At 50.2% G+C, this 12,318-nt stretch overlaps 1 protein-coding gene across 1 annotated transcript in view; it reads left to right on the top strand.

The window, feature by feature from the left end:
• LOC118208105 (coiled-coil domain-containing protein 50-like) overlaps nucleotides 1-12,318 on the top strand; it is a 25,115-nt gene extending 12,797 nt beyond the window's left edge. Inside the window, exons 6-12 of the mRNA XM_035382403.1 lie at nucleotides 3,132-3,234; nucleotides 7,112-7,257; nucleotides 7,879-7,956; nucleotides 8,705-8,839; nucleotides 9,142-9,215; nucleotides 10,396-10,490; nucleotides 10,685-12,318. Coding sequence (XP_035238294.1) covers nucleotides 3,132-3,234; nucleotides 7,112-7,257; nucleotides 7,879-7,956; nucleotides 8,705-8,839; nucleotides 9,142-9,215; nucleotides 10,396-10,490; nucleotides 10,685-10,830 — 777 coding nt within the window. The 3' untranslated portion in view covers nucleotides 10,831-12,318. The remainder of the gene's footprint in view (nucleotides 1-3,131; nucleotides 3,235-7,111; nucleotides 7,258-7,878; nucleotides 7,957-8,704; nucleotides 8,840-9,141; nucleotides 9,216-10,395; nucleotides 10,491-10,684) is intronic.

Below are 12,318 nucleotides of genomic sequence, written 5' to 3'. Positions count from 1 at the left end.
ACATACACACACACACACACGCACACACACACACACTTGCACACCCTCACTGGATATTTTGAAGCTTTTCTGCTTAGTCTGAAATAGAGCCCATTGATGGAAAGAACTGTTTTGCTGCTGTTTGGCTTAATTGCTGACTCTGCGCTGTTGCCAGGGGTTGCCAGCTTAGCAGGAGTCTCCTTAGGCTGCGGGTTCAGCCCTCTGCTGACGAACATGATCTACACCAAACCAGCTCGGTGCGTGCACCTCAGGTGGCTGTTCTGGAAACTCAGAAATTACTTGCTTGATTCTCGTGCTCTGCTTTCTGTTTAGATGAATCGGTGTGGGACCTGTGCCGAGGTTTGAGGCTGAAATGGATTGTGCTGATGTAAGGCTGATATAAGTCTTTAGCCCTGATCTGGCTGGTCTCTCGGGTGAGTGTGCTCGTTCAGTGACAGGTGGAACACTGACACCTGGTGGAGCTGTGGGGGTACTGCTGCTGGACTGGTAGAGGAACGCTTCAGGTGCAAATATGGTGGAATGTGTCCAATGTTTTAATTATAAACCTGGATTCAAGATGGAGTCAAAAGCTCTAATGAATTATGCTTAGTCCCCCTGGACACCAGCAGCACTGATATCGTAGGAACAGCATGCCCCCGAACCTGGGACAGCACTGTTGTGTTAACCTGAGTGTCTGCTAGGCAGTCAGCACTGGGCTGGGCTGTGTCCAATCCTGCACTGTGGGGCCTGTCCATTCACTGGAACAGTGCCATAACAGAATGAGTCATCCAGTGCACTGCCCCCCCCCCCCCCCCACCCAAACAAAGCTTTTAATGGGGGGGTTCAGTCAGCTGGCCTTCCCTCCCCCACTCCTGCCCTGACTGCACCGACCTGAGGCCTGTGTGTACCTCAGACAACACGTGTACCTTGGAGAGTATGTGTGTACCACAGAGAACACGTGTGTACCTTGGACAGTATGTGTGTACCACAGAGAACACGTGTGTACCTTGGACAGTATGTGTGTACCACAGAGAACAGGCGTCTACAGAAAACTAAGTGTGCTTGTGTCCTTCCCCAAACTGACAGAGGCTGTTAGTAAGGGGGCAGGCCTAAGGTACAGTTACAATCCAGCATTTCTGTGGAACATGGCGATGAAGAAAGAATAAATTATGCTTCCGGTGTTGTTGTAATGCCAGCTTTCAAGGATATTTCCAAGGAAATTTACTAATAATCAGTAATTGGTTCTCTAATTGATTTTTTTTTCCATCATAATTGGCAACTTCAGTAGTTAAACTTAATCTTTCACTGTTTTAGTTCATTTTTTGTGTGGATTTATATGGCCTTTCTTAATCGTCCCACAATAACGTTTGTGCCGTTTTTTACAGAAAAAAAGCCAAAAACAATAATAAAGTCTGCTGCCGGTTGCGTTTCATAACATTCTGTCGACCGTTGAGTCGATGCGCCTGACTGGCTGAAAGTGAACGCCTCGCTGGACCGTGGCTAGCGCTTCGCTGGACCGTGGCTAACGCTTCGCTGGAGCTTGGCTAACGCTACGCGCGACAGACCTGTACGGTGGCCGTTATTGTGTTAGCTGGAGCTGGACGTGTTTACTGGAAACGGGCCTAAGAGGATTGAGATGTAGGTCAGTGTGCCGCCGCGTTTAGGAGCTCGCGCACGGCGCCGTGACCTCGTTATTCGTGCTCGCGCATGCAGAAACGCCGTCGCGGACCTTATTGTTTATTTTTCCATCGCACTCGCAAGCTGAAGAAGTGGGTCTCTCAAAGAGTCCAGTGGAAAGAAACAAACAGGCTGTGTGCCGAAGCAGTCACCTCGTTTAATTTACACATTTAAAAAAGAAAATGTCTATATACCTGTGTGTGTGCGTATATATATACAGACACAGATATATATAGACATTTAATATGTTAGTACCATATATATATATATATATATAGGTTGCAGTCTACACCGGTTTTTGTAAGTGTGAGAGAGACATGCTCATAGGACCGCCCTGATTGGAGGATCAGACCGTGTGACATCTGTTTATTTATTTGATTGGTGGGCAGGAGGGAAGTTATCATCTGGGGAGTCATATAGAGCTTGCCTTTCACTTGACTGAAGTCTGGAGTGTTTGTGGGGGGTGGGGACTTTTTTTTAAATGTTCAATTGGAAAAATCATTATTTTACCACCATTTGTAACAAGTTTTATGAAGCATCATGACTGAGGAGCTGTTTATCTGTAATGAATGCATGCATATATGCACAAATACATTCATTAACACAAATGCTAAACAGATGGCTGTCCCAGCCTCTGTCCTGCTCCATTAAAGTAAAATCGGATTGTCGGATTAGTATTAATTATGACAGTAAATACAAACGCGTAATCTGTGTGAGCAGTGGCCCACTGTCCACAGCTCTCTGATATTTAATTATTAATGTGAGATTATGGGGTGCATGTTGTGGCTGATCCCAGGATACGTTATTTGTTGTCTCTCTTCAAAGATTCTCACGAAAAAGAAAGTTAGTTTTTCAGCCAGCGGAGAAAAGATGAAGTGATACTGTGAGCTTACGGTGGTTAATTCTGCTGCTTCCTTGTGCTGTTTGTGGGGTTGTGTTTCTGTAAGAGGGTTCAAGCCTGTCTCCCACGCGTATCAGGCCAGGAAGAATGCTGCTTGTCCCCGTTCCAACTCTTTCTCTCACAAAAACTGATTCCCATCAGTGCTGACAGTAATGCAGGGCAGTAAACCTGCAGTAAAACTCATACCATTCACTCTGAACATTGTCCTCTTTTAAACTTTTCCCTACGGCATTGACTTTTGCACCTATCACCATATACGCTGGCATGTATTTGCTCTGATAAACCTGGTCTGCCAATTCATACTTTATCTCTGAATTGGGGAGATGCATCTTTTATTTTATTTTATTTTATTTTGTTTTATTTTGTTTTATGTGCATTTCTAATGTTCCACAGCCAACAGAGTTGTAACAAATCCCCTGGGTTTTGGACCTGAACAAAGTTTTATGTGCCAAGCGATGCAGAAAAATTCAGATGTTTTATTTTCTGTGTGTAACCTTCTCTAACCCTACTCTGTCAGCAGTTGTCTTGCAGCAGCATTGGTTGACATAAGTTATTTTTTGCCCCCCCCCCACAGGAAGTGGCAAAGCGAATACAGGAAGAGGAAGAGATGGGTGCCAAACATAGGAAACTGGAGAGCGGTTGTCATGGGAACTCAACCGCCTTCCCTCTCTGTGAAGGTACAGTCGGAAACCGCTGACTTTTAATTTACGATGGTGAATTTCGCAGAACTGGAGTTAAACCTGCAGACGCTGCAGCCCTCCAGGACTGGAGTTAAACCAGCAGACACTGCGGCCCTCCAGGACTGGAGTTAAACCCGCAGCCACTGCGGCCCTCCAGGACTGGAGTTAAACCAGCAGACACTGCGGCCCTCCAGGACTGGAGTTAAACCAGCAGACACTGCAGCCCTCCAGGACTGGAGTTAAACCCGCAGCCACTGCGGCCCTCCAGGACTGGAGTTAAACCAGCAGACACTGCGGCCCTCCAGGACTGGAGTTAAACCAGCAGCCACTGCGGCCCTCCAGGACTGGAGTTAAACCCGCAGGCACTGTGGCCCTCCAGGACTGGAGTTAAACCCGCAGGCACTGCGGCCCTCCAGGACTGGAGTTAAACCAGCAGACACTGCGGCCCTCCAGGACTGGAGTTAAACCTGCAGACACTGCGGCCCTCCAGGACTGGAGTTAAACCCGCAGCCACTACGGCCCTCCAGGACTGGAGTTAAACCCGCAGACACTGCGGCCCTCCAGGACTGGAGTTAAACCTGCAGACACTGCGGCCCTCCAGGACTGGAGTTAAACCCGCAGACACTGCGGCCCTCCAGGTCTGGAGTTAAACCAGCAGACACTGCAGCCCTCCAGGACTGGAGTTAAACCAGCAGACACTGCGGCCCTCCAGGACTGGGGTTTGACACGTGTGCTTTAGATGACCCGGTTAGGACGGGAATGTGGTGTATTTATTCTCCCTGGTGTAAAGAGCTTTCTGGCATCACCTGACACACACACCTCTCTCTTACATACACCTCTCTCACACACACACTCACACACCTCTCTCTCACACACACACACACGCACACGCACACGCACACACACACTCACACACACATACACGCACACACACACTCACACACACATACACGCACACACACACTCACACAGACTCACACGCACACACACACACGCTCAGCAGTCCCCTGAGATGAACACCCCTGGTGTACAACAACAAGTACGCTTTTAAGCCGGTGAATATGTGGATTGGTTAAACATGGTAAGTACTCTCTGTGTTCCCCCTGTTCACGGGAAACTGAGGCAGGCAGGCACACACCCTGTCCTCAACGGAAACCTCAGCCAACAGCCAACAGCCAACGGCCAACAGCCTGCGCAGGACGGCCGGCTCGCATGCCAGCTTCACTCAACGTTCGTTATGCCTGCATGTGCGGGAAACCGCTTATCGAGGGGTCAAAATCTCGCTGGAATTTTTCCTCGGTACAGTGCGGCGGTTTTATCGGCCCCTTGCCGCGATCTTCGTTCCGGTCCGGCGCTAACGAGCTAACGGTGCGTGACGCGGGAGGATCGCGTGCCTCTTCGGCGTTTTTTGGTGATCGGTGTTCCGAGGCCTGAGCTCCATGGCAGAAGGGAAGTAACTCTCGCCCAATAAGAGAAGTGAAGTATTTAAAAATAAAAACGCTGTAGAATTTAAAGAAGAAGAGCGTTATCGTGGGTGTGTTTGAAAGCCGTGCGTGTGAGGACAGGGTGGTGTCACACTGCGAAGCTCTGTACACAACCCCCCTCACCACCACCCACCTGCCCCCCCCCCCCCCCTCCTCGCTCACACCACCCACCCCCCCTCCCCCCCTCGCTCACACCACCCACCCCCCCCCCCCACCCCTGGAAACTCCGCTCTGCCTGTCCATGTCTTCCACCGATTCAGCATGATCATAACTCTGCCTGCTGTTACTGAAACTGAAAAAAAGCTTTTCAACTTTTATTTTTGTCTTTTTTTTTTAGCTGGACGCTGTATGTCTCTTATCCAAGGCTCTGTGACTAGTGTTCTGTGCACTGCAGCTGATTCTGTGTTAATCTGCTTCTGACTGTCTGTCCTGCTGCTGACTTCTGACCTTTTCATTAGCCCCTCCCCTCTCTCTCTCTCTCTCTCTCTCTCTTTTTGTTTGCATGTTTGGCTTGACTAAAGAGCACCGCAGCAATCCCCATCTACCGCCCCCCTCAGTGCTGGCCTCCACCCGCTTCATCCCCTGCCCCCGCCCCCTCTGGCCTCCAGCCACCAGGGGGCAGCGTCCTGTGTGTGGCGCGAGCTCCGAGTCCATCACTGACCCGCTGAGTCCCATCTGTGGGACCAGTCGAGCTCCGCGGCTGGGTGCCAGACCGGCAGCTGTTCTGGGGCCGATCCGAAACGGTCCTGGCAACTCGCATAGCTCTGGGCGTGGCTCTGGGGTCCTTTGGTGGCTCACCACCGCGGCCCACAGGTCTGGGAAATGGCTCAACAGCGCCCCCTGTGGACAGCTGGGAGCCAGCGGCTACACCCAGGCAGAGGGGAGCTGCTGTTCCTGTCGCAGGCTCAGAGAGGACAGGGCTGGCGGGGGTGGGAAGGAGAGGATTGTGGGATTGGGCGGACAGGGGCCCGGTACTGACCTGAGATCAGCGGGGGAAGGCAGCGGGGGTGCCCGTGGCGGTGATGCTTGTCCTCAGGACGGAGTCTGCCGCTGGACTTACCGCGCAAACGGAGCCGCCGCGGAGAACCGCGTCCACTTCCTGGACGAGGGCAGGCGTTGCCATAGCTACCACGGGGACAGGAAGCGGGGGTCGCTAGGCTGCGTCGATAGTCCCGATATTGGCCGGTGTAGGGCAGTGAGACGTGGTTACCATGGAGACCTGACACAAAGGGCAGGTGGTGTAGGTGTCGACGGCGTGACCGTTGGGTCTGAAGACCCTGTATGGCACAGTTACCGTGGCAATGCCAGCAGTGGCCAGAGAGGGTCACGGGGAGTTTTCAGCGGAGATGGCGGTCAGGGGAGGGGCCCGGACAAGAGCAGGACGAGGCGTGGGGAGGCCCCGGGGAATCGGGGAGGCGGGGATAGCCACCGTGGCAGCGGTAACCAGGACTACGGCACCCCAGTATCTGAGACTGACAGCGCCTGTCACCTTGGAGATGGGGCGGAGCAGGAGGGATTGGGTGGTGGCAGCCATAGAAACTGCCAGAAGGGAGGAGGAGGAGGAGGAAGAGGAAGAGGGTGCGGGGCCAGTGTGTCTGGAGTTCAGGAGGGCGTGGCCAGCGGCAGGGGTTACCGTGGCAACCGGAGGGCCAGGTGGCGTGCGAGGAGGCGCTGGCGGGGGTCAGTAGAGGAGTCGAGCTCAGAGGAGGAGGTGCAGCGGAGGGAGGAGAGGAGGAAACGGGGAGGCGCGCGGCAAAATGAGCGAGCGGAAGGTACTGCAGCGCACCTGCACACCCGTATACCTGTGCACCTGTGCACCTGTCCACCTGTATACCTGTGCACCTGTGTACTTATTCACCTGTATACCTGTGCACCTGCACACCCGTATACCTGTGCACCTGTGTACTTATTCACCTGCACGCCCGTATACCTGTGCTCCTGTGTACTTATTCACCTGCACGCCCGTATACCTGTGCACCTGTGTGCATATTCACCTGTATACCTGTGCACCTGTGTGCTTTTTCACCTGTGCACCTGTGTGCCCGTGACCTGCGCTGACTCCCTCCTCCCCACAGTTCCCCGCGGCTCTGCGTATCTCAGGGCATTAAATGTGTCTGTAAAGCGCGTCTCTCAGATCTCATTACTGGGGTCGAAGCGCACTGGGGACTGTCGTTGTGCTAGGTATATTACTGCTTATTTAACCTGTTTAACCTTTTGCACAAGTGTCAGTGTATAAGTGGATAATTCAGCAAAAAAAAATAAAAATCTTTTGTCAGTTTGTACTTCATCTGTCCCACCTGCTGTCCTGACCAGGTTTCGCTTGTAGAAGAGATGTTTTATTTCTGTGAGACCAACCTGGTTAAATGAACACTTCCTCTGCTCTCTTATAGGGGCGGAGCTTTGGCAGAGAGGGGCGGGGTTGTGGCAGAGAGGGGCGGGGCTAGAGCTGGGATCCCTGCAGCAGGTGTTGCTGGACCAGGAGCTGGCCTGGAGCCTACAGGAAGAGGAGGAGGACATCCACAGGAAGTTACGCAGAGTGAGGAGAGGGAGGGAGAGAGAAACTCACACCACTGCTTTTTTCCTTTTTGATCATGAAATGGACTATTTCAGATATTTATGTGTTTTTTAACGACCAACAGCGACCGCAAGGAAAGTATACCCCTGCATAACAGAGAGGGGAAAAAAAGCTTTGTCCATCTCACCAAACTGTGTTTGTGAAGAAAGGTGTACATTGAGATTGCTTGTAACTCACAGTTAGGGATAAATGAAGAGTGTTCAGAGGATTCAGAGCTGACCGCCTGATTGGTCCAGACCAGAGCCGCTCGACTGCAGTGTCTGCAGGTATTTACTCCAACCGTGCGCTACACCACCAGATTCCGCTCATTCTTTTGCCTGCTCGGTTCAGTGAGTGAGCTCACGAGTGAAAGCGGGTGGTGGCGGGTGGTGGCGGTGTCGGGTGGTGCCCGGTTGGAGGTAAGGCCTGCGGACCGTGGCGTTGAGCAGCGCTGGTCTGGACGGTCCGCCTCGTGCGCGGCGCCGCTCTCCTCAAAGCCTGTCCTGTGGCATTCTGTCTGGCTCCTCCCCTCTGCTGGCTCCTCCCCTCTGCTGGCTCCTCCCCTCTGAGTCCCCGCCCTCTCCCCTGTCCTTAATGTTCCAGGGGTCCCGCTCCCCTCCCCGCCCACCGAGCGCCGACCCAGAGGACGACTTTCGAGCGGCCCAAGTGGCCCAGGACGAGGTGAGGGGTAAATAGCAAAAATATTCACATGTCGTCATAGCAACATTATGCTCCTGTAGTCATAGCAACATTATGCTCCTGTAGTCATAGCAACATTATGTTCCTGTAGGTATAACAAAAATATACTCCTGTAGTTATAGCAAAAATCTTCTGTAGTTATAACAAAGATATACTCATGTAGTTACAACAAGAAAATTACTGAGATGCGGCATAGTCTCATAGATTTTTCATGTATTGGTTTTCATGCATGAAGGAATTAAGCTGTCCACACAATCTTGAACACTTCAACATCTTCAGTAGCAAAAACAGTTTTTATTTTTATATTGCTCACACAGTGAAAAAATTAAGCCGTAAAAGGGATCTTGTACGTTCGTGAGTTCTCTCTCACTCTGTCGCTCTCTCTCTCTCTTTCTCTCTCCCTCTCCCTCTCTCTCTCTCTCTCTCTCTCTCTCTCACTCTGTCACTCTCTCTCCCTCTCCCTCTCTCTCTCTCCCTCTCCCTCTCTCTCTCTCTCACTCTGTCGCTCTCTTCCTCTCTCCCTCTCTCTCTCACTCTGTCGCTCTCTCTCTCTCTCTCTCTTTCTCTCTCCCTCTCCCTCTCTCTCTCGCTCGCTCTCTCTCCCCCTCTGTCTCTCATTCTCTCTCTCTCCTCCTCTCTCTCACCCTCTCTCCCTCTCTCCCACCCTCTCTCTCTCTCCCTCCCTCTCCCTCCCTCTCTCCCTCTCCCTCTCTCTCTCTCTCTCTCTCAGGAGATTGCACGCTTTATGCAGAGGCAGGAAATGAAGACAAAGTGGCGGTCATGTGACCTGGAGGGTCAGGGGTCACGGGGAGAGCGTGACGACTCGGGTGACACACGCCAGAGCAGAGAGTGTCCGGAACGAAAGGTACGGTCATCGTATGGTCATCTCTGTGTCTGGCATACAGTCATCTTGTGGTCTGGCATACGGTCCTGGCATACGGTTATCTTGCAGTGCTGTGGTTAGAAAGGAACCTTTTCTATGAACCTTGAATCGGTTTCTTTAAACATGTTTTTTTTTTAACTTTAAACATTGTGGACGTGTCTGTTATCGGGCAGTGTGCATGGCTGTGATGTCATCTGGCTGTGGGCGTGGCTGTGATGTAATTGGGCAGTGGGCTGTGATGTAATAGGTCAGTGGGCAGTGATGTAATAGGTCAGTGTCTGTAGCTGCAGGTGCAGAGGGAGGAGCCACCCTCAGCCAATGAGGAGAGAATCGATCCCAAACCTGCCAGCACTGCACAGTGAGTGTCTGTTATACACACACTCACACATTACACACACACACGCACACACACACACACTCACTATACACACACACACACACGCACTCACACACACACACACACACTCACACATTATACACACACACACACTATATACACACACATACACACACTATACACACACACACACGCACACACACGCACTCACTATACACACACACACACACACACACACACACACTCACTATATATATACACACACAAACACACACACACACTCACTATATACACACACAAACACACACACACTCACTATATACACTCACACGCACTATACACACACACACACTCACACACTATATACACACACAAACACACACGCACTCACTATATACACACACACACACACACACACTATATACACACACGAACACACACGCACTCACTATATACACTCACACACACTCACTATATACACTCACACACTATACACACACACACACACACTATATACACACACAAACACACACGCACACACACGCAAACACTCACTATATACACACACACAGACACATACACATACCCTCATATACACACACTCACACACACATAAACACACACCCTCATATACACACACACTCACCCTCATACACGCACACACACACACACTGTTCTGCACTGTACTCTGACAGATATTCAGTTGTGTTATAATTTATAGCTGACATTTAAGCAGGATGTTATTGAACTGGAGGGACCTTTATTAGAAGATGACTCATTGTTTTTCAACAGAATCCGGTTTGTTAAATGTAAAAATTCCTCTCTAAAACAACACTCATCTTTTTAAAGTCACCGTCTACTGTAGTCTGGAAAGAATTTTTTTTTTTTTTTAAGCCAGCTTATCATTACATTACATTTCATTATTATTATTATTATTATTATTATTATTATTTATTTTATTTTTTTATTACTAATGAAGGAAATATACTGCCTGGAGCAGTGTGATGTCTCAGTGTGATGAACAGAATTTTATGGTTTTAGTCATTTTATTATTGGCCTGTGTTTGGAAGCCATGGCTGGTTAACTGAGTGACATTCTGATTGGTGAGGTCATTAGGTGAAAGGTGATAGGCTGTGGTGAGGTCATTAGGTGAAAGGTGATAGGCTGTGTGTTGTCAGCTCACGTGCTCATGTCATTGCAGTCAGCGGCAGCCAATCAGAAACATTGCAGAGGAGCTGGATCCGACCTTCAAAGCCCGGAGAAAGGGGATGAGCCAAGCCAGGCCGACCAGCTCCGGTAAGGGGGGGTGCGGGGAGGGGGTTGGGGGGGGGGGGGGTCGTTTGATTCCCTCCCTTTTTGATTTTACCCTCCCCCCACCAATTTAAAACTAAACATGGACTCCTGTAAAGTTTGTCATAGCTAAAATCTGAAATATTTTCCTCATCTAAAATCTGAAATATTTTTATTAAAAAATTTTTTCTTCTGCCCAGATCTTTGCCTGACCCCTCCCACTCCACACCGCGGTTTCCACGACTACGTGGACGAGCCCTTGTTCATCCCGCCCACCAAGCGGCGGAGTGACAGATCGGGGCGCGGAAAAGCCAAAGAGAAGAAGGAGGGCTGTAAGCAGCAGTGACCACGCCCTGCTACCCCCCCCCCCCGCCCGCCCCCTCCTCTGGTCCCCTACCGCCCCCTACAGGTGAACAGAGTATACCGGAGGAGTCTCCTGGGGGGTGGAAGGATTTCTACCGGATATAGTTTGACGGGGGGAGGCACCGCAGTCACTCAATCAAAAAAAAACAAACAAAACACAAAGCTGTCGCAGTGGTCCGTGGGAACGCGGGACTAATCTCAGCCCGTGGGATTTTTGTGCTCTCTTGCCCTGGGTTTTTTCCCGTTGATTATGTTTGCACTTGTGTTGTGCAAACAACCAGCGGGGGGTGAGGTGGGAGATGAAATTCGCTATGAGTCATCATCGATGGTGCGATAGGACTTCCGGAACCCAGTGCACGCGACCCCGCCCCTGACCTCCTGAACTCGTGTCAGTGACGCACGTTTTCCGGCGTTTGGGCTGGAGGCGCGCCCGGGCGGCATTCCTCGTCCCGCGCCTGCGATTAGTCACCTGGAGCGCCGTCAGAATGGAAGCGAAACCGTAAGAGCGCAGGCTTACCCTGCGCTGCCGTGGAGCGCAGGCACTTTCAGGAGCTGTGACTCAGGTTGGAGTCCTAAGAACAGCGGGAGAAACATAGCTGCGTTCAGCTGAATTGTGGGTAATGCGGTCGGACCTGGCCAGCGCTACACCGTGCACTGAGTGTGTAAAGCACTATTGCTCACCGGGAAGAAAAACTACAAATCCTGAATTCACAGAAATTTCATCTATTAAGTTTCATATCATATACAAGCACGTGTAAATGGTTAGCTAATGATTAGCTTACAATCACTCTGTCTTTCACACACTCACACACACACACACACACTTCTTAATTGCTTTTTTGTGGTGCTGGGGTAGTAGAGGAGCAGTGTTATTGCAGAACATGGCTAACATAGCTAATGTATATATTTATGTACATTTTAGCCAAATGTTTCCCTCTCTACAACCATTTTAGAGCTTTTATTTTATATATGTAGACACTAAATAATAATAGCTTTGTTTACGGAGAATTTCTGTTTTTCAATGTGTAGTTTTGTGTGTATATCTATTTTGTAAGTCCTCGTTAAGTTACAAAGCTTTTATTCATCAATGCTTTTGCCAATTTAGCTTCTAAATATTTAAAATGTTCCGTAGACCTTTTTATAGCCTTAATTGAAATGCATTGGCGTTCGAACACCTCCTTCTTTCTGACAATCGTTATATTGAATTTGCAAACGAAAACCAAATTTACATGAACTGGGGAATTACTGTCGCCTTGGAAACTCCAGGACTGTGTAGTGAATAGCACTGAATTCCCCCCCCCCCCCACCCCCATAAGCGCTTAGAGTTTACTGACCTCCTCTGCGTCTGTTCTTTGTAAAATAGCAGGGCTGTTGTGAAAGGAAGGGGCGTACGGGAACGGCCCCGTCCGCTGCGAAAAAAACACGCCCAAACTGACCTTTTGAAAAAAATAAATGTTTGAAAAAAGCTGAA

This window comes from Anguilla anguilla, chromosome 11, assembly GCF_013347855.1.
Source record: "Anguilla anguilla isolate fAngAng1 chromosome 11, fAngAng1.pri, whole genome shotgun sequence".
In the NCBI taxonomy this organism is placed as follows: Eukaryota; Metazoa; Chordata; class Actinopteri; order Anguilliformes; family Anguillidae; genus Anguilla; species Anguilla anguilla.
This window is presented reverse-complemented; position numbering and strand designations above follow the sequence as displayed.